Source organism: Tremella mesenterica, assembly GCF_000271645.1.
Source record: "Tremella mesenterica DSM 1558 unplaced genomic scaffold TREMEscaffold_3, whole genome shotgun sequence".
Classification (NCBI taxonomy): Eukaryota; Fungi; Basidiomycota; class Tremellomycetes; order Tremellales; family Tremellaceae; genus Tremella; species Tremella mesenterica.
Window position 1 is genome coordinate 893,624 of NW_006711227.1, and position 26,085 is coordinate 919,708.

The window sequence follows — 26,085 nt, forward strand, 5'->3', positions numbered from 1 at the left end:
AGAGCTGCTCAGTATATGGTTGCTATTCATTCATTTACTCGAATCAATAGTTGTGTCCCTTCATGAACAAGAGCCATTTATTGGACCAATATACTACTGGTACTATAAAGTAGTCATCAAATGTGCTAGGCAAAAGATTCATTTCGTGGTCTTGCGATTCATCTCTCTTCGTCATCATAATGTCTACAATGAAGCTACCGTCATTCTGTTATCAAACAAACATTGACCCACTTTCAATATCTTATGACATGCAAGGCAATGGAAGTACGTTTAGAGTGTGAACCCTGGCACAAATATCTAAACGACTAGTATCTTTATCTGCTGTACCTAAGGAAAGGCTGTCTTCTCGACGCAACATCTTCCCCTTCAACAATCTCCCTCACTTCAAAAGTCTTCACTGTTATTTCCCAATCCTCCAATCTTTGATACCAATCAGTAAACCCATTAAAGTCCTTCTGAGGATCTGGACGACTACGAAGTAAGTTGTTACCTTCCGTTTGTAATTGACTCGCACGGGTTTTAGTATCTTGCGTATAAACTCGATTGGCACCTCGACCAGGACGTGGTCTAGCAGATGTAGATTGAGGATTGATTCCCGCTAAGTCGGTCACTATTCGACTTATCTTTGAATCATTAAAGTTAGTCGCATATTGCATTATCGCATCTTGAGTCGTTGATCCCGTTCCGGTATTTTGTTGAGGTTCCATGTTGAGATCTCCTGTTTCCGTCTTGAGATCAGCGTCCGAAACTTTGGGCACATCATAACACGTCACATGAAGGCGACGGAAAAAAATAAGGGGGGAACAACTTAAGAGAGGAGGGATGGGAATAGAAGGGGGAGGAGACATACTCACAGGAGATTCCCATTCGACAGTGGAAATGAGTTCATCAGGATTGTTAAGGTCATAAGTTGTCATGACCGGGTAGCGAGCCCGCGATCATAAACCGTCCTAAAAGGCTCAATATCAACTCTGCTAGTGAGAGTTGATCTCGCTATAAGTACTGGTCATGACACATTCCCCTCCTTCAGGGAAGCTGGCGTCTCGACAGCAGTACTTCTGAACCCCAAACCCCGGCAGGCCCCCCCAAGCCTGTGGGTTTGCAAGTCAGGTACCCTCGGCAGGTATTCACGCTCTCGGAACTCGAACTAGGAACTAGGAACGTCGAATCCTCCGATTCGACCATGGGATGGTTGGCGAACCCAGACCAACCTCTCAGGATGAAACCTGAGCTCAGGGTGAAACCTGAGAAGGGGTGCTGACACCTGCAGCCAGCACACCCCACACATAAGGTGAGAGCCGTGAATCGAACGTCTGACCCGTTAGAGTTGATATTCTGTCATGACCGGGTAGCGAGCCCGCGATCATAAACCGTCCTAAAAGGCTCAATATCAACTCTGCTAGTGAGAGTTGATCTCGCTATAAGTACTGGTCATGACATAAGTGTCGTTGAAAGTCGTCCAGTCCGTTACGCGCTGTTGACTCGTCGGGTGGTCTGTATCTGGCGTCATGTCACGATTATCATGAAAGTCTTGATCCCATGAGGTATCACCTGCGTACTTGTAATTTTGGTTGTTCATTGAAGGATTCCGGGTGAGATGGGTGGTATGTGTGTGATGGAGTTGTTGAAATGCTGGGGTTGAGATAGTCAGCTCTGATGTGTGTGACTAATAACCAATCATGCCAATCAGCTGATGCTGATGTTGAAAGGATATATATATAAAGGATCGAAATGATTCATCCCCAGTACTCAAGTGTGACACGAGTCAGGACACAAGAGTTCAGATCAGTATCAGATTTACCCACCTTTGTGTCTTATCTGATCCCCTACGTCTTCTCAGAAAAAAACGTGATCTTCAAGTTCCATTCTCCGAAATAAACGAAAGATCCTTTCTCCAGCCTTAGTAAACCACAATAAATCATCGATTCATCTCAGAGCTATCAGCTATATAATATACGTCATATCAGTATGCTCAAGTTGAAACCTTCGACTACTATCAGGTGATATTAAGAAGGGTTGCTCCGAATGCGGTCTTTCCGTATTACCCCATATCTCTCTAACTTCGAAGTTTCCCAGTGATAATTCATAAGTAGTCGATCTTTTATACCATCCCGACAGCGCTTCCGCGTCGCTGACTTGCGCACACGAACGAATTATTTCTTCCCCTTCAGTTTGAAGTTCCTTCGCACGATCCATGGTGGCTTTAGTATAAGATCGTCGATATGTATTCGCGGCGACGATCTTGAGCAACTTCAATCGTCTGGTGTGATAATCACAACGTTTTTTTAACGTACGCTTGTGAATCTCGTTTTGAGCAGTGGATTCAATGGTTGGGGCATCGGTTCGTTTGATCCTATCATAATAATCCCATAACTCCGGATCTTCCACTGTATCACTCTGTACGTCAGACTAATCACAGCAACAGAGTGTGAAAAGAACTTTGTGAGACTCACAGGTGGTGGAGTCCAATCAACGTTCGATATCAAGAGGTCAGGATCCATGGCCTCGTACGTCTCCCCTTCTTTCAAAAACACACTTCCACTTCGGCCAGTAATAGCGTTCCATCGCTGAGATCTGCGTTTGGTATTGACAGTTGTTTGGTCTTCTTCGGGTATTGTGTACACTGACTGGCTGTACCAATTCTGGTTGTAGCTCATTTCGAATGTTTAGGAAGTCGAAAATCGGTAGATGATGGATAAACTGAGAATGGTGAGATCAGCACGGCCGTCGATGTGGTCATATGTGAGCTGAGGCAGGTAGAGGGGCATCTGTCTTGAAAGGAACGAGTCATTCGTCGACGGAGAGATGTGGTATCGGAGGCAGAAGCCAAGTTTCAATATGTCGACCCTTTGTTGTCCTTCTGATCACGACGAATGATGTGTTGTCATGTAATCGATTGTTGTCATGACTACCCTATGGTCCACTCCGAATTGTCATAACGTGACAAGATACTGATTGGTTTTGCGCTCGAAAGTCGGACGTCTCTTCATCAGAGAGACGGTTAATTGATTGTCAAGCTTAGTTGAAGGGAGATTTCTTTTCCAGATGAGCATCTGATGATTGTATGTCAAACCATATGACTGAGGAAGGTGGTGTTTCTCTTGTTCATCGATCTCACTGTTGACCAGATCGGGGTTCTGGTATGTGAGCTAGAGAGCGAGTCGACAGGCTACTTGACAAACGATCACTCACACCTGCTCGTGTGAAAGGATCCTCCATCACGGGGGTCTGTCCACCCATCTGACCCCACATACATGTAGGTTACAGTAGCGACTTATCACACCCAACAACTTTCGAGCTCCTTCACCTCTCGGACTATCGATTTGTGATTGACACTTGAAAAACGGGGGATCGATTGACCGTTTCTGGTCCCTAGTAGCCTAGTAACTTAGAACACTTCGATACTAAATCCATGTGAAGCTTGAATGTCCCCATCCCTCACCTCGCTTTCCCTCCCTTGAACTAGTTTGATCGGTCGAGAAGTTCATCTCTCGATGTGAAGGAAGCCATGTCGTACTTCGAAAACAAAAACATGAGACAACCCCAAAAAGGATGATGAGGTGATCATGGCAAGAAGCTTCTGGTTCCTTCATAGATAAGAAACCTTTGAAGACCAGTCAAGTTTAAGGTTTCTTAATACAGGCACTATCGTATCTCCTCCAGATTTCATCACTTTCTCTTTGCCATGATACCGTCTCTCAACAATAATACTCTCAAACAACACCTTCCCATGTCTATATTCCCTCAGAACTTTGCTTCAACAGTCTCACATTGGCAAGCTTCAGTCAGTAGTGCTGTCTCTTATCTCCCTGAAACAGTGTTCGTCCCGCACGAAGAGCTCACGATCAGAATCGTGGTCCGTCTTCGTTATACGGTCATGACGCTACCGAACCATTGCCCGCTCATGCTGATTATATCATCATCGGTGCTGGGATATGTGGTAAGGCCATATCTGACTTCATTCATGCCGAATCACCTCGACCTGACTATCAGGCGCTTCATTAGCTTACCATCTTACTCGAGCTGACGCAGTCGGACATGGTAGGAGAGTGGTTGTCCTCGAAGCTAAGGATGTTGCCAGTGGAGCATGTAAGTTATTCTGGATTTTATTTCTTCATCAGTCCTTCGTCTTGCTTTTGGGGCAACTGTCGACTGAGAGAGAGGAGTCGCTGACCACCAAGCAGGACGGAATGGAGGTCATATTGGTCCTGCGTCTTCCCCAGTTTGATCAGACCTGTATCTCAAGGTGGAGCTGGGGTCTCGCCTGAAGAAGCGGTCAAGATCTTGGAGAATGAACGTGAGACTTTGGCTTATGCGGCTGAAGTGATCACTCAAGAGGGTTTGGTTGACAAGGTGGACTTCTGGAAAGGGTATAAATATGAAGGTGCTTACTTCCATCACTCGTCTCTCTTCCTTACTTCCTGCTCATTTGTTACGGCCCTTCCAATCTTTATGAAATATTCATCGGTCGAAAGATCTATGTGTCGTGCTGAGTGAGACTCTGACAGGAAGTAAGGGGATGATGTGTGTGAGTGGGAGACGCATAGTCCAATAGTTGACTAAACAGTTTTTACGTCCCCCGAAGGAGCTCAATCCTCATCATCAGCCTACGAAACCTATCTCCAAGCCCGTTATCAATCGTCTTTGAAAGAAGAACCATACGAATGGGCGCTATGTACCGACCCTCTGGAAGCAGCTCAAAAAACCCGTGTATCGAATGCCATAGCATACAACCGTGGGCCAGCAGGAAGCGTACATCCTCATAAACTCACCACGGAGCTGTTGAAAATCGCAATGCGCTCAGGAGCGGAATTATATTCCTGGGCACCTGTAAAGAATCTGTCACGCTTCGGAGAAGGATGGGAGGTGGAGACGAGTAGGGGTATGATCAAAGCTGGGGTGGTTGTATTGTGTACGAATGCTTACACTGGTGGTTTGTTTCCGGAATCCGAGAGAGGGATGGGTATCAGTGCTCAGTGAGTGATCCTTCTTGTCTTTCCTCTCCCCTCCCATTATTGCTCTGTTTCGCATTTGTTCGATTGTTTCCTTGCGTTGGCCACGTTCACCTCGTAACATTACGTTGAGAAATAGGGACAAAACGGATGAAGAAGCAGGGTCGAAGAGGGCGTGAGGCTCCCATACAAAACATGACAGGGGATAATACGAATCAGTAGGCTTACTTAGAGCTTGACACCATATCGCGGTCATTGTGCAAACTACACACCTCCTCTCTCATATTCCGGTCCGAAATCCCTCGATCACTCATACGTAGTTGAAAACGGTATGTATATCGTCTCCACCCCTCATTCAGGAATCGTAGCTGGAACATGGGCAGCCGCCACAATCAACCATGGTTTGGCTACCCGAGATGATATTTATGCTATATTGGACGATTCTACGGTATTACCCTCGGTGGAGAAATGGATGAAGGGATGGTTTGAACGGACTTATGAGGGGTGGAAGGAGAATGGTAGAGGGGAAGGTATGGGGAGGTTATGGACTGGTCAGTTTTTGCATTCCATCTTGACAATCCTTTCACTACTGATATATATTCCTCGTCACTCAGATAAAGGTCAAAGTTATTTTCCTTATTCCTTCCGTGTAGATCAAAGTTCCATCGAGAACATATTCTACCCCTGGGTCAGATATGGAGGAAAACAACAAACTTTTGAAATGTATTGTTGACGGATCGGGAAAGCTACAATAAAGCTGTAGGAGTTAATCGTCGGAGTGAACTGATACATAGGAATCATGGCCCATTCACACGATCTGCTCCCTCTGGTCGGTCCGATTCCCAACAAACCCAACCTTTTCGCAGCGGTAGGTTTCCACGGTCACGGTATGGCCAGAATCCTCACTATCACACGTGGTCTTTCACAATTACTCTCGACGGGGAAATGGGATGAGAGGCTTCCTACCAGTTTCCAGATCACCGAGATGAGGTTATCGAGGGCGAAGGAGGAAGGAAAAGAGGTGATGGGTGGTGAGAAATGGGAGATAGTACGACCTGTCGAAGAACCTGGGGTGGGTGGGGAGTGAGAGAGATCCATTTTTTGACACGATCCACCAAATCTTTCTACACTCCGGATCATTTTGTTGGCATTTTCACAACCTAGCATTTGCATATACAAGTCGTAAGATAGGAGAATGTACAAGTCGTATTGTATATCACCAACCGGACTATTTGTTTCATCAGATGTATCATTGCATATTCTCTATAACTTCTTTAGACATCTTTCATTTCTATTTCCATTTCACTATCTTCACTTGATTTTTCGCTAATATTTTCTTACTTCGTTTCATTTTCATAATCTTCGATTTCTATCATATTGCGTTCCGTTTCGTCCTCTCTTTCTCTATTCCTCTATTTCCAACCTCCATCCAAACAGAAAAACAACACTTTACACCCCTTTCGTCTTTTTACCGATCCTGACCGCTTCACTCTTACAATCCTCCAAGAACCCCTTTAAACTCGTCCTATCAGTCTTCCAACCCAAACTCAAAGATTTAGGAGCGATAGCACGAGAATTGGTACTCAGATACCATTTGAATGTCTTTCCAGGGAACAAAACGTCAAGTTCTTCATCTGTGAATGTGGTCGCACCTTCTTTTGCCAAACCGTGAGCTGATAGGGATTCCCCGATGGCTATGGCAGCATCACGAATACGATATTCACCAGCTACGCAGAAGTAATAACCTTCAGCACCGTGTGGAACAGGATGACCTGAGATGATGAGGGTGTAGAGAAGAGTGTAAAGGTCTGCACAATCTTGGATATGGATATGAACCCAGACATTTTCACCTGTTGATCAGAATGTTGCTCTTGCTCAACACAATTTGAACAAGAAAGATGACGCGAAGTGAAATCATCGTTGGAGAGACTACTTTGATTGAACAGAGAAACGAATGAGGGATACGGGCTGAAGGGTAAAATTATGACCGGAAGGGAAGAGTATCAATGGTAAGATCCGGAATATTGTGGCGACGGTGAAGTGATCAAAAGCGACACCGGAGGAAGATTAAATACCAGAGACATGAAAGGATGGAAACATATATGAGATTTATCAAAAGAGAGTGAAGAGGGTGGAGCAGTATATGTACGAATAATTACTCACCTTTCCCAACATACCCAGCTTGACCCCTCCTCACAGCCATTTCAACCAATTTAGGTATTTGTATACTAGTATCATTCGCTACTCCAATTTCATAAACCTTTCCTTCCGGTTTACCCCAAATAGTTCCCGGTAAAACTAACTATCACAAACTCCTTCTTTATCCGCAGCTTCAACAATAACATCCACATTTCTATGCGAAGCTGTAATCGGTAAATCAGCTACTGTCTTATAACCTTTTTCCGGGTTCAAAGCATCCGTATAAATATCTTTTCCTTCAATTTCACCTCTATCATCTGTCTGTAGAGCACCAGTACCACTGGTATGTATGAAAACTACTTTTTGTCCATGTTTTTGATGATAGATTCTCATACCTGAGATGATAGCTTGGATACCGGGTACGTCATCGGCAGAAGCGGTTTCGATGACGACAGGATATTTAGAGATTTCTTCTGTCAATGCTGGTAGATCTTGGGGGGAGTAAGAACCTATGAAAGGGATCACTTTCGTTTTTGGGGTGGAAAGTGAGGAAAGACGAGATGATTTGGTAGGATCACGAAGTAGACATGTGATGGATTCAGGAGGAGAAGGAAGTGATAGAAGTGAATTCAAAATGGACCCTCCTATGTAACCTGTAGCGCCAGAGAGAAATATAGAAGGCATTGCGATGTTGTTGAATGAGAGTTATTGTTGATGATACTGTATGGTAGACGGTTGGCAGGAGTGTTTATAGTCCTGATGGAGAGAAAGAGGGTCTCGGTGGTTTTATAGTTACTCGTACGACTCGAATGGTTCAAAGGATGGCTTTGTGGAGGTCGAGAGGTGAGTTTGGGCCCCGGCCTTCGCTTAGGAGTCATGGAACGTCACCTGACTTCGGCCGAGGCTGGAGGCTCCTGTCAGTCGGCCGATCTGCTGTGGAATGCTTCCGAGTGGATCTTTACGAGTAAGAGCAATTACAGCGAGTCAGCAGGATATCCAGGAGGCGATAGATGAACTACCCTTCGACATTCATATTAGTACAGCTAGAACCTTCAAGATTATGTCTATTCTAAGCGAGACAAATTCCTAACCAAGATCATCCTCACACCTCCCGCCCATAATCCCACAACTTACCGCAAGCTCTCTTCAGTAACATGCACATTCTCCAACCCCTCCCTAGCTCTCTCTGCCAAAAATTGATCCCATTCCCTTCTCTCCGACTCGCTCATCGGTTCTCCACTACCCTCAGTTGCCTGATAGCTCGGAAGCTCTTCTCCATTGTCATCATGCTCCCTCCTACTGACAGTCCCTTGGTCGAGACCTTTACTCTCGGTCGTAAGCTCTGGAGTGCTGATACGCGAGATCGAACTATTACCGACTGGATGTGTTCTCCGAGGAGGAACGGGTGGTGGTAAATGCTCCATCGAAGAGACGCGTGAACCTCTCAAAGATGGATATCTCACACGTTCTGTTTCCGGATCGGACTCATGTTCGTGTCCATCCGTCATTTCGGGTGTCGGAGGAAGTTTGAGGACTTCACCATCTGATAATTCCACAGCGTCGGGATCGTCGATGATGACAACGTCGAGTGCGTCGCCTTGTTGAGCTTGAGCGACACCGGTTTCGGCATCGTGGAGAGCGTGCATGAGGGACTCGGCTTCTCGAGGGACTTTGACCTTGCCAGCGAGCTACAATTAGCAAAGTCCCTTCTCGATGACAGAGCTTCCTCAGTTGAGACGAAGAGAAACTCACGATATCACCCGCCTTGACCCCAGGCCAGTGATACATAGTAGCATTCTCTTCAAATCTCTCCACGAAGACCTGTCCCACTACCTCCACTCCAGCGTACATTCCTCTACTACGGACATAGCTGAAGACCGGTGCTGTCTCCTTGCCAGCTTCCACAGCTGCACCTGCACCGTAAGGTCCGGCGGCGACGCCGATCTCAGCTCCAAGAGTGGCTTTATGGGTGGCAAAGGAGTCTAAAGCTTTTTGAGTTCGAATGACGAGGATACAGTCATATACGTCGACGCCGAGCAGGAACTGAATGTCAGGCGGGAACAATTATCATAACTTGTATCCCTATATACTGAAAATTCCGCTTTCGAAAGTAGAGAAACTTAATCCAAGAAAATGTTAAGGCATAAAAATTATCAAAGCACTCACCCCCGCAGATAAATTGTTAGGTGAAATGGAAGCCGGCGCGGACCATGCTAGATATCAGCTCAAAGTCTTCAGGCAGAATCCTTTCGACATAACGACAGCCATATTTAAGATGCGGCGGATTAGACCCTTATCGAATGATGATAGGTATCTAGCCTGATCAAAGATACAGCAAAAACTTACATCCATCAGGCAACTTTCCAATCACTACACCCGCACCTCCTGCGCCTCCGAAAGGCGCTATACCCGTACGCATACTCGTAAAGATGGCCAATCCCCGAGCGTTGGCAATGACACTAGGAGGTATTTTGCGTAATACTTTGACCTTGCGTTTAGTCTTTTTACCTTTTTCGTCGGCTTGTGTAGTTTCCTTCACGGTTGCCACACCTTCGACTTTTTGTCAGTATCACATTTATCGCCATACCATTTCCATTTTCTCACACCATCCGGAAAAACGAAAAAAGGGAGTTCGGAGGTAAAAGGATAAAAGGACGTATGACGATGAATCAGTCAAAAGATGGAATCAAGGATTGAAAAACGAGATGGAACTATGTGTATATGATTGACCCACCTGTAAAGGCCCTCAATATCCTAGCCGCCTGATCCATAAGTCTAGGAAAATCACCCGTCACTGGCCAAAAATGTTCAGTGCCGAACCTCTTTTCGGCAATATCGTTCACCTTTCCTCCAACTTTATCAGAGATAACCACCGTCTTGTCTAAAGCTTTCTTTCCCCATACTTTACTTGTTGCTTTGAAGCGGGATGACCATGAGTGATCGGTTGAGGGTGTGGGGGAATGTGAAGTAGGAATCATACGTCTTGGTGGTGGTGGTGGAGTTGACATGTTGTTCAATTATTTCCTTAGGAGATTAACTTGCCACTTGATACGTACTGCACGAGCACCCCGGATACAATATAGGACAGGGAATGAGTCGAAGTGATTTCAAGCTGTGTAGGATGAAGGTGGATGACGAGGACAGCTTTCAAATATCTGTGACACGTGGGAAGTAACATACCGCATCGGGTAATTCACATTACGTAAGTGTTTTCTGATCCCGAGGGCCGAGGGGGTTGTCTTGTGTTCGGTCAACCGGCTTTTCGTGTGTTTTACACCAAGAAAGACACACGTTATACACCTTTCCTGATAACGTTCGATCTCTATCATCATGTATTTATAATCCCTTAATACTGTACGATTCTTTCTCATCATTCTCACTTACTGACTTTGATTTCAAAGCTGACGGATTTTCACTTCAATCTTCACCGACCATTTTACACATTTTTGATCATTCCCTCAACTCTTCATACCACAGAAAAACAAAACATAGAACAAGATGGTAGAACAGAAAATTGGTTATGTAGGTCTTGGAGCTATGGGAAGTGCTATTGCTCCTCATGTAGCCGATTACGCTTTGAAGAATAATTTCCCCCCTTTGACCCTCTGGAATAGGTCTGTTGACAAATACGAACCTATCAAGGAGAAATGTCCTGGGGCGTATTTTGCCAAAGAGCTCAAGGAAGTGACGGAAAGGTGTAATGTAGTTTTTAGCTGTTTGTTGAACGACGAGGTTTCTTTGGAAGTATATGGGGAGTTGGTGAAAGGGATCAAAGCGAAGGTTGTTTTCATCGATCAGAGTAGTTTGAACCCTAAGACGTCGGGTGAGTTCTTTCTTCATTTTTTGTCTAGACCATTGCCCAACGTCTCTGATTGATACTTAAATTTCTACAAACCTTCACGTCGTCATGTATGACCCCTCAATCCGGTTGGAACGTTGTACTTCATCGCCCGCTTGTTCGATATGACTAGCCGCTTACCCATTTCATCCCATACAACCTTACAAACTCCCCCACCTCAATCATCCTACTTGAGCATTCTATCTTGAACATGTCAATGAAGTGGGCTGTAACAATTGACATGACATGACAGGAAGAAAGGTGGGTAGGGGGAGAAGGACGACTTACCACTAGTTAAACTTGCCGAAATGGTCCAACAAGCAGGTGGTGTATACCTAGCCTGCCCAGTATTCGGGCTACCCATAATGGCGGCCAACCGTATGTTAGTATGTATCATGTCCGGTCCAAAAGAAGAGAAAGAATGGGTCAAACCATTGGTCCGATCTCTAGGGAAGGAACTCATCGATGTGGGAGAGAACGTAGCTACAGGTCAGTCATCTCACTCAATGCAACCTCACAACTTCACATGACGCTGACTTATAGGTTCTCAAACAAAGTTCGCAGGGAATGGTTTCCTTCTTGGTATTCTCGAACTTTTAGGAGAACTATATGCAATGTTGGAAGCTATTGGATATCCCAAAGCTGCCTTCACCGAACTGATGGGTTAGTTATCTCTCCCTTTCCCATACCCCTTTCTGTCATGGAAACGGTAAGGGAGATTAGTACAATACAGAAGAAAGAACGGTTCGTTGACATTGATAGAAAAATTCATCGGATCCCCTTCAGTCAGTCACTATAGTAAAGTTATCTCAGAAGGTAATTTCGACCCGACTTACGGGTTCCTCATTACCACCGGTCTCAAAGGTCAGTCAAACCTTCTTTCTTCCACCGAACTTGTGACTTCTGTCGATAGGAACTAAATTATAGATTGTCGACATATCCTTTCTCTCGGGAGTGATGCCAATCCTCCTGTCAAACTTCCTCTTCTCGAAATGGCAGCGGATAACATGCGTCAAGCTGCCGAAATTGATCCGACCCTCGATTGGAGTGCGATGAGTATCATCCTTCGTCGCAATGCCGGATTGGCTTTGCTTTCGAAAGCCAATGAGGAGGATAAATGATCTGTCCTTGCCATATGGTATCAAATCAGCTCATTGTGAAGAAGATCAGTGGGTAGAGGGAAGGAGACATAAGATTAGGCGGATGATTTGAGAAAGGGCGTACAAAGCATTGTACCTACTTGGTAACGGTCAAAGCTGCGAAGAAGATATGAGTGATGATGCATCTGTTGAATCCATTCAACTAGTCGTTTTCTCTACAAGAGAGATGGCAATCTTAAAGTTCTACAAACTCTCCAACTTGTGATAACCACGCCACGTATTCCTACTTGTCAGCGATTGCGGAGGTCAAGACGAGAACTGACCTTTTGTTCTTTGTAATCGCAATAGGCAAGTATGAAATTAGCTAGAGTATTAGCATACGACAATGAAAGCAGTGGGATGGGGTAGGGGACATACCGAGAGAATCATCCACTCCTCGTTCGGCGAGATAAGCAACGAAACCATCTTGTACCCCAATGTCCAAATGGTCAAATTCTATCCGTCAGTCAAAATCCCGTGCCATCTTCCGAGGAGAACAATTGAAAAAGCAGTTCATGGTGAACCACGATAACATCATCATTCCACAAGTCGACGATCACGAGATGAGAAAGTGAAGGTAAAGGTGAGGAACAAATGGGAGATACTAACGTGGACCCATATACTTGCTTCGTCTTTGCCAATCCCCTTCGGCGCCTATCATCTCACCTAGCTTTTTGTTCAGGACAGCAACATTGGTCAATCCGAAACCCTCTTCGCCAGCTTCAAGATCAAATGCGAGACAATGTTCGCCATTGGGTTTGGTGAGTAGGAGAGAACAGGTGACATAGGCCGGTCCGTTTGATTCAGGTTCTTCTGGAAGGGTTTCTTCGGTAGATGTTGAAGAAGGGAAATCATTGTCTATATCTGAAATTTGGAATGTCAATTTTAGGCTGAACGTCAGTCCTAATTCCCAGTTTGACCTCACCTCAGATGGTCAATCCACCGTTACAGAAAACACGTCGCACTCGCCGACAGATTCTGTTACTAAAATGCAACTCGTTAAGTATCTCAAATTGACAGAAGATAAAAATGGTATTATAAAGAGGAGAATGACACGGACCATAGTACGCGAGATTCGGGAGCTGCAGATAAGAAGGTGAAGTGGTAGAGGGAGAACATGGGAGTACGGAATGTGAAGAGAAGACTGACGTTTCATTACCAAACTTTCTAGTCAGAACCACATCCTCCGATCCAGAAACATCTTGAATATCCCATATTTTCATTTCCTGGAATGTCTCCAGAAACTCTGGTATCTCGGAAGGAGAAGCAGACTCTAATTCATAGGTATGTTCTGACGCCAGAGCGGAGGAAAGTTGAGTATCGGCTGAATGGTCAGATAAACCCCCAGACGTTCATTACTTAGCTGATTGGGGTTGATTCTCGTGTGGCTTCTTCATTGTACATATATGAAATAGTCAGGATGAAAAACAAAGACGTCAAGACTCACACTCGCCACTCCCTAACCTCCGGGGAGAAGAAGTGAACGACTTTATCTGCTTGGGAGCGGAAACCAGCCCGAGACTTCCTCGGAGAAGAGGAGTAGGACGAGCTACGACTCGAAGGACTGGGGTACGAAGTAGAGGCCGGAATAATCGGAGTGCCATGATGTCTAGCTGCTACTAGATGATCGTGAGTGTGAGAAAAAGCTATTCGTAGTTGAGAGTGGTGAGTAGAATTTCGTCCCTGGTCAACTTCCGTCGGAAGGATCCAGTCACGTGAATTCCTCCACTCTCCATCTCACTACTCTGAATCACACATGCTGCTCTGAGTTACTACTCTATTTCACTTACTCGTAGTTAAGTGCATCCATTAAGAAGACAAACAAGTCGACTACTTGAAGCCTGCTGCTGAATCATCGTGATGTTCACTCCTAAGAAAGAACCACCAAGATCTGTCACCCGAGAGGACATATCTCCACTGCTGGTAGCAGAGCTAAGCACGGAATTGTCAGTCGGTCTCCCACCCTTCCGTCGACCTCTGATCACATTTTGTCGCAATCAACCTCCCCAGTAGCTATGTTGACCTCTCTCCCTCGAAATGGCGGTGAATGATGCTGATCGCCCAAGCTCATCTGTTCGAGTTCCGAATAACTGCCCAAGGGGTATGTACATCATCCCTTCAGTCGACTCACCATTGAAATGGAATGGTGTATTCTTCGTCCATCGAGGTATGCAGCAACATCCTCACATCTTGTATTTTACTGATAACAGGACCATACGCAGGCTCGGTGCTCCGTTTCATATTAGACTTTCCTCTCAATTACCCTCAAACTCGTCCGACGGTTACATTCGATTCTGAAGTATATCACCGTTAGTCTTCACCTCCCTCCCTCTACTATGGAGCTGAGAAGAAGCTATGATAGATCCCAAGACGAAAGTATGGACGCCTTTAGGGGATATGAGACATTGGAGGTGAGCTCCGAGTTCTTTTGTCCTCAATCGACATTCGTCTGCAATCGAAAGACTACGAGCAAAGCTTAGCGATAGACCAAGAATTCACCACGTCCCCCATCTTTTACATGAGATCAAAAATAGTTTCCGAACTCCGTATCTAGAGCGAGTGACAGAAGAAGATGCAATCAACAAGCAAACCTTCCTGTAAGTTTCGCTCTTCTTGAGTGGACTCGCTGACGGGAAGTCTGTGGCAAAACTCTCGACAGACATTCCTATCCATGACCGCACAAAGAGCATTGCATTCTACCTTTCCCGAAACGATTTACGACACCAAAATGAAGACACTGTCTAGTGCACCATCAACTCCGCGGAAAGGAAAGGATCCTATTTCGCATACGAGACTAGGAAATGTGGCGTCGGCGGGATACGAGCAGGGGTTGGATGGTATCAGGTTTCAAAAGCTCATTGCGGATGAGGAGCAGGGGTTGAGGGAAAGTCTGAAGGAGTCTACAGCCATATGAGGCTTTCGACCATTGAAGTTGTGTTGTATTTCTAGCCGTGGGTATCCTGTTTCGAATGAGGTATGTCAACTTCGAGGTAACTCACTTTACTATCGATGCCAACTTAGGCAATCTGATTTCACACTCCTGTTTACACTCACTGTTTCATATTATTGCTTAGGGAACCATGATCCGGTTCAAGAACATACTCTCATCTCGCTCCGAATACCTTAGTCGAATCAAACCCCGATCTTGTTCTTGCCACCAGACAGCACCTTGTGCCCCTCATCATACAGTCACCAACCAAGTCGCCTGTCATTCCCTCAAAGCCCTCACAATCCTCTCTTCACCCCACTGGGTCAGCGAACCGATCATTGAGGCATTTTCAAGACGACTTTCGGACTTGATAGACCAAGAACGAACTGGGATAACGCAGCTTGCGACACGTCGGAGCAAGACAGATCGTCATTCAGGAAAAACTGTCGTGGTCGAGAACTTTCGCCTTCGAAGGAAAGCAACGACCGATGACCAGGTCGATCGAACTTTCGAAATAGTGATGTCTGTGACGTGTCACGAATACGAATTCTCATGAAGTCATTGAGGCAATGTCTCACAAAGGATGATAACTCGTAAAGTTCTAGAATTCGTGGAATGACAGGGATTATCGATCGTGAGTTCACTCTACCCACTCCCCCCCACTCCCACCTTCGGCGGAGATGTGAGATGGATCATTGAATGAAACCCCTCTAGTTGAGCTACCCTGATAGGACATCGTAGGATTTAGCTGACTCGTCTCAGCTGAAACTTCCCCTGTAGCCTAAGAAAACATACGTGGGAATTGGTGATCCTCTCCCTGTATTTCATCGGACTTGGAATGCAAAATGTGGAGTAGGTCCATCCATTCATCTATGACATACCTGTCAAAAGTTTAAAAAATGAAGAACCCAAACCCAATTCCCCAACTCTTCTTCCTTATTCACATCTCAATTGTACGTCCTTCAAAACATCTTGAACAGAGAATGCCACTTAACCGAACGGAGTCATCTCACCATCGCGGGACAGGAGGTCCGTATCACTCTTCGGTAACGTCGACGAGACTCGGGGGCGGGGAACGAGAAGAGTCCAATTCTAAAGGGCCCGCATCCGGCCGCAACACACGCACTCCACGACCCTCCAAATCACGGTCCGTGAAAAAGAGGGTCTGCATGTGCAGCAGAACATTCGGGCTGCTGATATCTTATGCAAACAGGAAGAAGACATTCCCCTGGCTCCACGAGTACGGACCTTTGGAGGAAGCCGCTCGTTCTAGGTGTTTCGTATCATTGGCGGAAGATGCGACGGAGCGATTCCCTGGGGAGACGCCTCTAGGGTTTGCTCGCTCCTACCGCGATAGCTGGTATGGTGCTTTCCGATTGGACCATCTCGGCGCTTGTAAAGCATGTGAACACACAATGACTTCCGACCCTGTCAAGGTCACAAGGTTTCTCCATCGCTCCTATGACAATATTGTCGCTCTCGGTAAGGACGACCAGACCGTCTCAGACAGGAGAGCCCAAGTAGCCTCGGCGATAACTCAGTCAAGTCTAGCTCCACACGGTATGTGTCAGCATAGCTCAACCGAACTTGTCAATGTTATATCAACTGCACCCGAAAATGGCATCCCGCTCTCGATCACCGGGGATGGACCGTCCAACGACAATCAGAACAGACGGACCGGCAAACCCCTTGAGCGTGAATTGGACCTGGAAACTAAATTGCGTCTTGAGCTCACGAGCATGCTTGAGGGTATCGTCGCGGCTCCCTGTCGGGCTGACATAGAGCGTCTAGCAGTCGAGGCCAAAGTAACTTGGGATACTTTACTGAGAGGTATCCGCACGGAGCAAGTGAGAACCTCCATGACCACCCGTAAGATAGCGGAGGACTTCAGTCTGTGGATAGATTGGATAGTGGCTCAGAGTACAGGACATTTTGACGAGCGAACCTCGACCACATTATAGGTTTCATGAGTGCGGAGTGCTCGTGATGATAGCCTTGTGAGTTAATCGTGATGACATGAAGGGGATCGAGCCCGAAAAATTTGTTCCGAACCGAGGATGCTGAACATGCTGCCTACGTCAATCCTACTGACTTGTCTGAGTAATGATGGACTAATATGGATAGTTGTCTGATGCCGGAGTGGAGACCGGACAGTAGAAGGGGGACCGCTAAGTGAGGATATTCGACTGCACCCCTTCCGACCCGATAGATGTGATGTCAATCTGATTCTCTCTTGGAAGACTGTGTCCCTCTTTGTTTGCAACTCATTAGTTATCATTAGATGATAATACAGAGGGAGAAAGAGTTTGCATCGAATCCACATCTCTCCACACTCATTGTATTCCGCTCATACGCAGCAAACCAGAGATGATCAAATAAAGTTCAGAGGACAACAAGACGGAGCGGAAAGCGACAGAAGAGGGAATAATATTATAAACAGTGTGACCGTTGCGAGCCGATTCTATTGGCTTACACTCCCATCGTACGGAATAGATGACGTAGGGGAAGTTGCGGTGAAAAAGGAAATCCAACACAATCGTTGGGTTCAGGCTTGATCCGTGCGGGTCTCGAGTCTACGGCTTCCTGGGGTTCCGAGGCCAGCTCTGGACCCGTCCACTCCTCCTCAACTTCCTGCAAGCCCTATATGGTAGGAATGGTGTGGGAGATGATGTTGAGAAAGGTGGGCCTTCCTACTTCTCCTTTGATCAGGATCTGGGCTGTGCAAGTGGATGAAGGGAGACACAGTGGCTATAGCCTTCCTGGTTTCCCTCAGGCAGATATGAGAGAGGGGGGCTGCAAATCCCTCTCTCCCAACCTCTACATCACTCTCCCATTGCAGACCCAAATTCTCAGCTCATTGTGAGTGGTATAATAAATGTCCACGGAAGACTCCTGTGACAATGAGCTATTGAGCAATCATTGCAGTGACCACGCTCCTACTGTTTGTGATGAGAATGTGAAATGTGAATGGCAAGGTGTAGTGGAGTACGCGCAAAAGTATCAAAAATGGTCTGAGAGGTCAGACGCTTGTTTAGCCCAAGAATCAGTCGGAGGATCTCCCCAACCATCAACAAGGTACACGGCGCTTATGGCTTATGGCCTGACCGGAGTACCAGACTGTGTCCTTGAGGCTGCTTGCTGGGCTGAGGCTGCTGTCAGGGTTGGCAGGAATCATGCGGGGTTCCAACTGTCAAAATGGCACCTTAGCCAGTGCAACTTTTGCAGCAAACTGGTGCAGTCACATGGGGGTCGCACAATGCAACCCTTGGAGCATGCCCATGGGAGTCTTGAAAACCTATGGAAGGACTACACCAGACTGGAGACACTCAAAGCCAAACTCGTTGATGTAAAAGTGAACACCACTGACAATGAAGCAAATACCACAGCTATTGAGGTTATTGATGTTCAGGATGTTCATGTGGCCAGGGCACCCACATATGTGAATACCACTTCTGGACAACCTATACCAGGCACCGCGGAGAAAGTTATCCCTATACCATTCCGTGCTGGCGACCGAGACAAAGAAATGTCCTCCGGTACTGAAGTAATTTTGTCCTATGACAAAGCAGTAGAACAGCTTGACAGTGAATTTCTGGCGATACTTATTCTTTGCCCAACTCGAGATGCAATGATAGCTACAGCTTGTCTTTGGGGTGGGGCCCCTCACCCACCTGAAACAAAGATTCTGGTTGATTTGTTGAGCCGACCATGTGTTGGCAAGTTCACCGGATCATATGAATATCACCTCAAATATTTGGAGTGGGGCTCTCAAGTCTGCACAGGAGACAAAGAGCAGACCGGTATCCCCTGGGATCTGCTGTTCAGTGCTGTTGAGTCTGTTTGTCGTCTCATGCATCTGGAGGATGGATATGATCCCTCACAAGAAGTCATTGAATGGGGAAGTCTCAAGAAGGATCATACAAGCAGATGTTTCTATTGTGAGTCCAACCCTTTATACCTGTCCCACGCTTGGCACGGTATTCAGGAAATCCGGTTGGACCGTGAAAACGCCTCGAGGGCTAAACAATATGTGAAGGAATGGAAGGAGGGACTAAACGGTATCAGAAATGTCACCAGCAAAGAGGCTGAGAAGATCAAAAGTCTGTCAAACATCATTGTGTGCACAGACATGGTGTCCATGCATCATCAGCTCCTAACAGCACTGACTGCTCACACTTCACTGGCCAACGGGGACAACAAGGGGAGTGAGGGAGATACTGTAGTGGATCAGTTCAGGGATCGCTTGGTTCAGCTCTCAGAGATGGCCACTTGACAGTGGGCTGTCATAAGCAGTCTGATTCTCGGTCAAACACATATTTGTAGTACAAAATAGGAGCTCAATCTTGGAAGGAGGTACAGTGATAGAATGCATGAGAGTCGGAATGAGGAATGTCCCAGATGGGGTTTTGGTCAGTTGGCTGATGGCAACCAACTGATGTTTGCCTTTGTCTTGGCTTGCAGGGTTCAAAGTGATGTGACCCTACAAACTGTACTAGATCGAATCCAGCTCAGCTGTTCGAAAGGATAGATCAGAAGAGAAAAAGATTGTATAATGGGAAGAAACAAGTTGGACCTTTTACGGACTATCACTCCGTGCCAACCACCGGTAAACGTGATCGATTCCTTCTCTTCCTCCGTTTCCGACAAACCTGTATTCTTCATCTTGAAACCAGGTCTGCCGAGATACACTACGCATCTCATTCTCCAGTCGACTGGTCAGTACAGGAAGTAGACATTCGTGTGGAAAGTACAGGTGTCAAGATAGTAAGCTGGGTAAGTGAATAGTTTATGTGTAACAGAGTATGGACTATCTTGCAAGTTTGTCATGACGAGTTATCCATGGCGAAATCAGCCCCATCTTGTGGCGGCAGTTGAGGTATCTTCAGGATGGTGAAAAATCCAGGGCACGCTATCCGGCCAGGATACATCGAAAGTGAGCCGGCGTGAATGTCAGTTTTTCCTGCTTCATCAGCAATGAGGTCCCCGATATATGACATGAACGCGAGGAAGAGGGGGGAATCGGAAGGTGTCAAGGACGTGGGAATCGATTCACGGCTACAGATGTGGATTTCGATACTTGATCTACCCTGTGTCATGGTTTCATGGGGGAGGAAGTTTGGCTGCGCGGAACTCACGACTTCCGTCGAAGCTAAGGCGTCATGGCCACTTCCTACCTCAGATTTCCTCCTCCCCTATATCTGCTCTTCTGTGTCATGGCAGACATTTTCGACTTATCGAGGCCGTATCCGTCTCGTCAGACTGGCGGAACAGCGCGTTCGGTATTGACAAAGTAGAATCCTCGTCTTCGAGATCGTCGATGAACAGGGAGCCTGACCGACTTGTCCGATATCTTGATGAATCTAACCAGTACCATGACCTATACCCTAGGTTAGAAAGTCAGTAGAAAGTGAGATTGTAAATACCGCTTGACGTATTGTCGTACTGAAGTATCAGAGGATGAATGACAGTTGAAGTGCAAGAGGTACATAAGTTACGGTGGCCGGGAAGTCTCAGGTTACCTTCGCTCACCCACCGATCACCGATCTCTATCCATCCCCTTCATCCACCAATACACTGACGTACTGCAACACACCTTCTTTCATTGAATGGTGATCAGTATGCATACTTTCATGACCTACAAAGCCTATTCCATATCTACCAATACCACTTGATGAAAATGACGATACTCAGCCATGCGAGCTTGAGTGTTCTTGTCTGTCCAACAAGTAAAAACCACCTGCCGCCTGGGTGTCACGTCTACACTTCTTTCACCCCCTATGTCTCCTCCACTACTTGCTGCCCCGACCGTCGAGGTTCCAACTGCTACACTTCCCCCACTCCCTGCACTTTCTGCGCTCTCTGTTGTTCCAACCGCTGAGGTTCCAGTTGTTGAGGTTCCAGCTGCTACGCTTCCCCTGCTCCCCACTCTTCCCCTGCTCTCTACGCTTCCCCTGCTCCCTACGTTTTTCTGTACGCTTCCCCTGCTCCCTACGCTTTCCCCCCCTTTACTCCCTACGCTTTCCCCCCTTCCGCTCCCTACGCTTTTCCCCCCTTCGCTCCCTACGCTTTCCCCCCCTTCGCTCCCTACGCTTTTCCCCCCTTCGCTCCCTTCGCTCCCTACGCTTCCCCTGCTCCCTACGCTTTCCCCCCCTTTGCTCCCTACGCTTTCCCCCCCTTCGCTCCCTACGCTTTCCCCCCCTTCGCTCCCTACGCTTTCCCCCTCTTTGCTCCCTACGCTTCTGCCTACGCTTCCCCGGCTCCCTACGCTTCCTTTGCTCCCTGTCGTTCCAACCGCTAACGTCCCAACTGACGCTGAGGTATCGAGTGGTACTGGTTCTAATTTATGAAGATAACGGTGTGCCAAGAAGCCAACAACATCCCCTGGGTGTATGAGGATGGTACATCCGAGTTCGGGTAGGTGAAGCAGTGCAGGAGATGTGAGGACTGATATGATTGTATAGTGGTTGCCTAGTTCTTAGTCATGACCATTATCGAAGACATCTGCGAACTGGGCTCACCATAGTCCTTAGCATCTACATGCCATTCCGTTCCCTCTCCCCATGATACTGCCAGCATCATACCCATCCCCCCAAGTCTGATTGCTGTGGCTTGAGAGTGAGTACTGTCAAGACTTTCAGCTGTTTTCCGGAAACTAGATGGAGTCGGGGTTGAAGTTGTCTTGAACTTCTCCTTCAAGTCCTTCAAATAATTGTGAACACGCCAGTGATTATGCGCCATTGAAATTGCGACCTTCTTATCAAGACGATGAAGCATTGTTCTCGGCTTGTCTCCAAAGATTCCATCAAACGCTTTCAGGAGTTCAAGTACCTCGCTCTGAGATCCCTTCTGTCGAGAGTCGGCCGAGACAACACTGTGGTTGGCATACCTACACCACACACCAAACCACCACTGATGGAATCCGGCACCTCTAGAAGCTATTGTGTGTGATCTAAGGCCAACATCCCATACCTTTCCCACCGATGTGTAGAGAGTTTCTTGCTGATCTTTTGAGATCACACCACGCAGTCGGAATGCCGCATAGCAGGGTAGCGAGCTAGACAAGGTCTGAGATTGATACTCTGGGTTTGGGATGAGGAGATGACTTGAACGTGATAAAATGGACTGCTTTTGGTAGAATAGAGAGATAAAAAGATCAACAGAAAGACCAACAGGAGAGAGAATGGAGGGATAATGAAGGGTGTGCCGGAATTGAGTTGGGGGTGGGAAGGGGAGAAGACCATCCTCCAGTCGATTCTGGTGCTGACGATAAGCTTTGTTACGGTTTCTAGTCATATTGAGGTATACCAACGAGGAGCGCAATGAAGAGGTGAAGTCAACAGTGTCTCTGTCTCAGGGTTGCCCGTCAAATATTTGTAAGCTGTGTAAGACATCAAATTTTTTAGTACGACTTTTCGGGGAACAGCGCAAGCAGGGTTATTATATTCAAGGGCCCTGACATTTTGGCACTTTGAATGTGGCACTTCAAGTGTGGCACTTTGTCAATTTGAACCGAACATCAGTCCCGTCAGTGTTCCCTTCAGTGTTCCCTGTTCCCTGTTGTCCCTGTTATCGTGCAATTTATGCAATGAATTCCAAATTCAAGCACATACATTCATTGCTCTTTTGATTGAGAGGTTCACTGCCAGCTTTTTGTCCTCTAGCATTAGCAGGCTATCTTGCAAGTAAATACAGGACGTACCATAACTCCGGACAGACTTCAGATGCCCGACTCATCTCCCACAAGTTCATCATCCACCTCCGCACCTTCGCGTGGCTCTTGCACCATATTGCTTGACTCATTTTCCGTACCTTGTGATGTCTATATACTATCAGTCACTGATAACACTTGAAGTGGAACACTCACCGCATTGTTAGTACTTGCAGAGCTCTGGGCCTTGAGTTTTGCTTCATGATCCTTCTCCGCTTGTTGGAACCACCATGGCATAGCACGTCAAGGGACGAATTTCAGTGGTCGAGGAAAGGATTTTTGATGGCCTTTTGCTGTCACCAATCCAAGCTGTTTGCAGGCGTCCCCGCACACATGTGCATTCATGAAGCTGTTGAGCATCCCAGCACCTCCATCTCCCATGCTTGAATCGCCCCTAGCACTTCCAATTAGTTACAATTGACTGCAGGCAGGTGTGCTCACGTATGAGTGACCAGATCAAACAGATGAAATTGTCCACAATCTACAGATCCGTGTCTCTGTTTCCGGGACGCAGCCGCAGGTGGTGTAAGGAACCCTAGCCGCCATCAGCGTTCTGGTTTCAAATAATAAAATCCTCACCTTGAATATCAGCAATGACTACCATTGCTGCCTCTCGTGCCTCCACGGTCTTGGCGCCATAGACAGATCGATGGAAGACAAAATGTGTGAAGGCATGCATGAAGCAATACAACCTTTGATGCTCGAGTTTGATTTCGTCTTCATCTGGAGGAATGAACTCATCAGTGTTGTTGATCTTGATATAGCTTCCCGCACGACGAAGATCAGGCTCCACCATGAAAGTTTCTCCACTGTTTTCTCCAGAGATCAGCTTGATGAAGATGCATGGCGTGTATATGAGCTTTGGTAGGTCCAATTCTTGATAGGTCTCTTGGAGCAGTTCATTAAACGCCTCAAGGTATGAGGCCAAGAGGATGGCTTTCTTGCATTCCATTTCAAGGAGTGTTTGATTGATTGATTTTGACATCGTTGCAAGTGACCATACTTTCTTATCAAATCGGAAGTGCTTCTTAGCCACAAGGTCAATATCATTATGTCAAAACTGCACATCATCAGCCACTCTCCTAACATCAAACAATGTCACCAACCTCGAATGCCTGTTTGTGGCTGCCATAATCAAAGGGCGTGTTGGCAAGTAATCCAGTCTCAGGAGCACTCTGAACCGCAAACAAAGTTCCATCATCCCTATGTTGGAAGACAGTCTTGATGTACTGTATAGACTCAAAGATAGAACCATGTGACTGGGAGATAGAATTGGCCATACGGCCTGGGGTCATCAACTACTTGCCATGATCAATGAACAACTCACTTAGGGTACCATTATTCTGTAATGCCGCTGTTGACACTCGGAACCCGGCAAACAGATTACTGATTGGTGCCAAATTTTGTCCGGTAGCTATGGTCTTGGTTCTTCCTGTTGTCATTGAAATACTTGAATGGTTGCTGGTATTGGTCAAGGATCTGACATAAGGGGCAGAAGCTGCACGTCGAGAAAGACGCGAAGCAGATGTGACTGATTGGTGTGGACTATGAGATAGGTGTTCATGGACCACTTGTTGAGTGGGCTCTGGAAGTTTGTATGTGTTCTGCAAGGTTAATGCTCTGTGACTCCACTTTTGAAACACAGGATTAAAACTTACTTTCTCATCTATGGTCAAAAGCAAGAATATTCGAATAAAACCAGTTTGCTCTGTATCCTTCTTCACAAGGTAAAGTCGATTTACCTTGCAATATGTCGTGTAAAATTCATGCAAGCTGAGGGGAAGCAAATCCTCGGGAGGAGTAATTGGCTCATTCTTTTGATTGGGCAGCGCTGGACGGGGATTGCATCTGTCGGTCAATGCACACACCCATGACTCTTGAGCAGCACTCACTGATCATAAGTAAGTCCGGTCTCCTCTTCCCCTTTTCCCTGTTCCCACATTGCTTGGCCAAGTTCCAGAGCCTTCGCCAAATTTACTTTGAGGGTCTCTTTCCAATTGCCCACAAATAGGGAATCAAAGACGGCTGGATTCCATTCTTGTGCTTTCCCATCATGGACTGTATGTCATTGAAGTCTACAAGGGAAGGATACCATAGGAGTACCCACTTGTCACGGCCGTCGAACAACTATCTTCTGGCAGACCGACGGTCGACGAACCTCGGCTAACTTGACGCTCCTGAGTCGATGTCTCACCCAACCGAGAGGGCGCAGACGTCGAAAGGAGTGTAACTACGGCGCACTTTGGCGTAGTTACTCTAACTGGGGTTTTGTTCTACTGATGGCGATGTATCTCGATTTGTATATAGCTATCTCTATTTGTCTTTTACTACTGACAACAATCAAGGATCGCTGAAGAACTTCAGCGATCTTCTCAGCTAATATTATCTACTCCTCCTAGACGTTCATCCAACCCTCTCGCGCTTTGACGTACTTCAATGCACTTCGTCCAACTTCCCCAAGCCCTCGGCCATCCTCTTCCTCCTTCGACTAACTCCGCCTAACATCGCCGCACTTCTGCTCCCATTGTCCCTACTTAGCCTAACTCTGTCTAACTTCGCCGTACTTCTGCTCCCATTGTCCCTACTTAGCCTAACTCCGTCTAACTTCGCCGTACTTCTGCTCCCATTGTCCCTACTTAGCCTAACTCCGTCTAACTTCGCCGTACTTCTGCTCCCATTGTCCCTACTTAGCCTAACTCCGTCTAACTTCGCCGTACTTGGTGTCAGAAGTCCTGAGTTACGTGTAGAGTAAAGAGGTTAAGGCGTGATGGGGTTTTGATGGCCAAAGGAGGGTCATTGTTGGTGGAGTAATCGAGGTGTCACGACGTAGTTCGTGACACCACTTATCAGAATTCGTACTTGCATGGCTGGACCCTTTGAGTTCAAGCCTGCTTTCAAAGCTGTTTTTCTTTGAGCACGCTCATCAAGTACCCAAGTACCAGATGCCATCCCTTGCTGAGGCATGGGAACACTCTGCCTGAAAGCAGCTCCCTGTAGTCCAGCATGAGCAGCTTGACGGTTTGCTCCCAGAGATTCTGCATTATCCACATGGTCAGCTGAGTTATCCCACTACATAAACAACTTACTGTCACGCCTGCACTTATCACAGAGTTCCGGATTTGCTTTTTCTTCCAGTGGTGCATTCAGAAAGCACTGTGTACCAAATATCCCACAGGTCAAGCACTGAGGACGAGACTGACAGGTTCAGCAGTAATTAAGCTACTTTTGTACTCACCTCATAGTAGGTAATATCCTTCTTGTCAGAATCCTTGGGGTTGGTGCTGACCTGCTCAATCTTTCGACATTTTGGGCAGGTCTCAAGCTGGAGACAATCTTTCACAAAAGACTTATGACAATCACGACAGGTGTAGGGCATTGTT

At 46.6% G+C, this 26,085-nt stretch overlaps 12 protein-coding genes across 12 annotated transcripts; 5 read left to right on the top strand and 7 right to left on the bottom strand.

Annotated features, from left to right (window-relative positions):
• Positions 1 to 158: 158 nt before the first annotated feature.
• Positions 159 to 917, bottom strand: TREMEDRAFT_61095 (uncharacterized protein; the record flags this gene model as incomplete). Its single annotated transcript, XM_007003446.1, has 3 exons — positions 159 to 183; positions 328 to 728; positions 855 to 917. The coding sequence occupies 3 exons, from the start codon at positions 915 to 917 to the stop codon at positions 159 to 161; spliced, it is 489 nt and encodes a 162-aa protein (XP_007003508.1).
• Positions 918 to 1,944: 1,027 nt separating this feature from the next.
• Positions 1,945 to 3,252, bottom strand: TREMEDRAFT_61096 (uncharacterized protein; the record flags this gene model as incomplete). Its single annotated transcript, XM_007003447.1, has 4 exons — positions 1,945 to 2,397; positions 2,454 to 2,631; positions 2,953 to 3,137; positions 3,193 to 3,252. The coding sequence occupies 4 exons, from the start codon at positions 3,250 to 3,252 to the stop codon at positions 1,945 to 1,947; spliced, it is 876 nt and encodes a 291-aa protein (XP_007003509.1).
• Positions 3,253 to 4,272: 1,020 nt separating this feature from the next.
• TREMEDRAFT_16198 (uncharacterized protein) lies at positions 4,273 to 5,958 on the top strand (the record flags this gene model as incomplete). The annotated part of the gene is made up of 4 exons (XM_007003103.1): positions 4,273 to 4,384; positions 4,568 to 4,976; positions 5,187 to 5,503; positions 5,747 to 5,958. Coding segments are annotated over 4 exons (1,050 nt in total), but the record flags the coding sequence as incomplete, so codon positions are not given.
• Positions 5,959 to 6,401: 443 nt separating this feature from the next.
• Positions 6,402 to 7,775, bottom strand: TREMEDRAFT_61098 (uncharacterized protein; the record flags this gene model as incomplete). The annotated part of the gene is made up of 3 exons (XM_007003448.1): positions 6,402 to 6,802; positions 7,116 to 7,250; positions 7,349 to 7,775. The coding sequence occupies 3 exons, from the start codon at positions 7,773 to 7,775 to the stop codon at positions 6,402 to 6,404; spliced, it is 963 nt and encodes a 320-aa protein (XP_007003510.1).
• Positions 7,776 to 8,527: 752 nt separating this feature from the next.
• TREMEDRAFT_14638 (uncharacterized protein) lies at positions 8,528 to 10,099 on the bottom strand (the record flags this gene model as incomplete). Its single annotated transcript, XM_007003100.1, has 5 exons — positions 8,528 to 8,779; positions 8,844 to 9,134; positions 9,258 to 9,304; positions 9,438 to 9,647; positions 9,826 to 10,099. Coding segments are annotated over 5 exons (1,074 nt in total), but the record flags the coding sequence as incomplete, so codon positions are not given.
• Positions 10,100 to 10,589: 490 nt separating this feature from the next.
• Positions 10,590 to 12,050, top strand: TREMEDRAFT_61100 (uncharacterized protein; the record flags this gene model as incomplete). The annotated part of the gene is made up of 5 exons (XM_007003449.1): positions 10,590 to 10,914; positions 11,224 to 11,418; positions 11,473 to 11,592; positions 11,692 to 11,793; positions 11,857 to 12,050. The coding sequence occupies 5 exons, from the start codon at positions 10,590 to 10,592 to the stop codon at positions 12,048 to 12,050; spliced, it is 936 nt and encodes a 311-aa protein (XP_007003511.1).
• Positions 12,051 to 12,264: 214 nt separating this feature from the next.
• On the bottom strand, positions 12,265 to 13,712 carry TREMEDRAFT_73516 (uncharacterized protein; the record flags this gene model as incomplete). Its single annotated transcript, XM_007003694.1, has 6 exons — positions 13,516 to 13,712; positions 13,218 to 13,392; positions 12,678 to 12,958; positions 12,447 to 12,524; positions 12,353 to 12,393; positions 12,265 to 12,312 (listed from the first exon to the last, which is right to left on the bottom strand). Exons 1-6 carry the CDS (start codon positions 13,670 to 13,672, stop codon positions 12,265 to 12,267), a joined length of 780 nt encoding a protein of 259 aa, XP_007003756.1. The 5' UTR covers positions 13,673 to 13,712.
• A 240-nt stretch (positions 13,713 to 13,952) lies between these two features.
• Positions 13,953 to 14,835, top strand: TREMEDRAFT_18354 (uncharacterized protein; the record flags this gene model as incomplete). Its single annotated transcript, XM_007003107.1, has 6 exons — positions 13,953 to 14,014; positions 14,135 to 14,235; positions 14,279 to 14,377; positions 14,422 to 14,479; positions 14,555 to 14,665; positions 14,706 to 14,835. Coding segments are annotated over 6 exons (561 nt in total), but the record flags the coding sequence as incomplete, so codon positions are not given.
• A 1,331-nt stretch (positions 14,836 to 16,166) lies between these two features.
• Positions 16,167 to 17,154, top strand: TREMEDRAFT_61103 (uncharacterized protein; the record flags this gene model as incomplete). The annotated part of the gene is made up of 4 exons (XM_007003450.1): positions 16,167 to 16,844; positions 16,924 to 16,994; positions 17,020 to 17,074; positions 17,122 to 17,154. 4 exons carry the CDS (start codon positions 16,167 to 16,169, stop codon positions 17,152 to 17,154), a joined length of 837 nt encoding a protein of 278 aa, XP_007003512.1.
• Positions 17,155 to 17,776: 622 nt separating this feature from the next.
• On the top strand, positions 17,777 to 20,283 carry TREMEDRAFT_61104 (uncharacterized protein; the record flags this gene model as incomplete). The annotated part of the gene is made up of 7 exons (XM_007003451.1): positions 17,777 to 17,856; positions 17,923 to 19,114; positions 19,331 to 19,406; positions 19,505 to 19,712; positions 19,751 to 19,770; positions 19,919 to 19,930; positions 19,952 to 20,283. The coding sequence occupies 7 exons, from the start codon at positions 17,777 to 17,779 to the stop codon at positions 20,281 to 20,283; spliced, it is 1,920 nt and encodes a 639-aa protein (XP_007003513.1).
• Positions 20,284 to 20,641: 358 nt separating this feature from the next.
• On the bottom strand, positions 20,642 to 22,290 carry TREMEDRAFT_61105 (uncharacterized protein; the record flags this gene model as incomplete). Its single annotated transcript, XM_007003452.1, has 3 exons — positions 20,642 to 20,930; positions 21,309 to 21,465; positions 21,516 to 22,290. The coding sequence occupies 3 exons, from the start codon at positions 22,288 to 22,290 to the stop codon at positions 20,642 to 20,644; spliced, it is 1,221 nt and encodes a 406-aa protein (XP_007003514.1).
• Positions 22,291 to 22,948: 658 nt separating this feature from the next.
• On the bottom strand, positions 22,949 to 26,081 carry TREMEDRAFT_61106 (uncharacterized protein; the record flags this gene model as incomplete). Its single annotated transcript, XM_007003453.1, has 11 exons — positions 22,949 to 23,105; positions 23,147 to 23,240; positions 23,285 to 23,534; positions 23,812 to 23,990; positions 24,033 to 24,309; positions 24,364 to 24,553; positions 24,598 to 24,763; positions 24,813 to 24,945; positions 25,565 to 25,761; positions 25,792 to 25,900; positions 25,941 to 26,081. The coding sequence occupies 11 exons, from the start codon at positions 26,079 to 26,081 to the stop codon at positions 22,949 to 22,951; spliced, it is 1,893 nt and encodes a 630-aa protein (XP_007003515.1).
• Between the last annotated feature and the right edge of the window lie 4 nt (positions 26,082 to 26,085).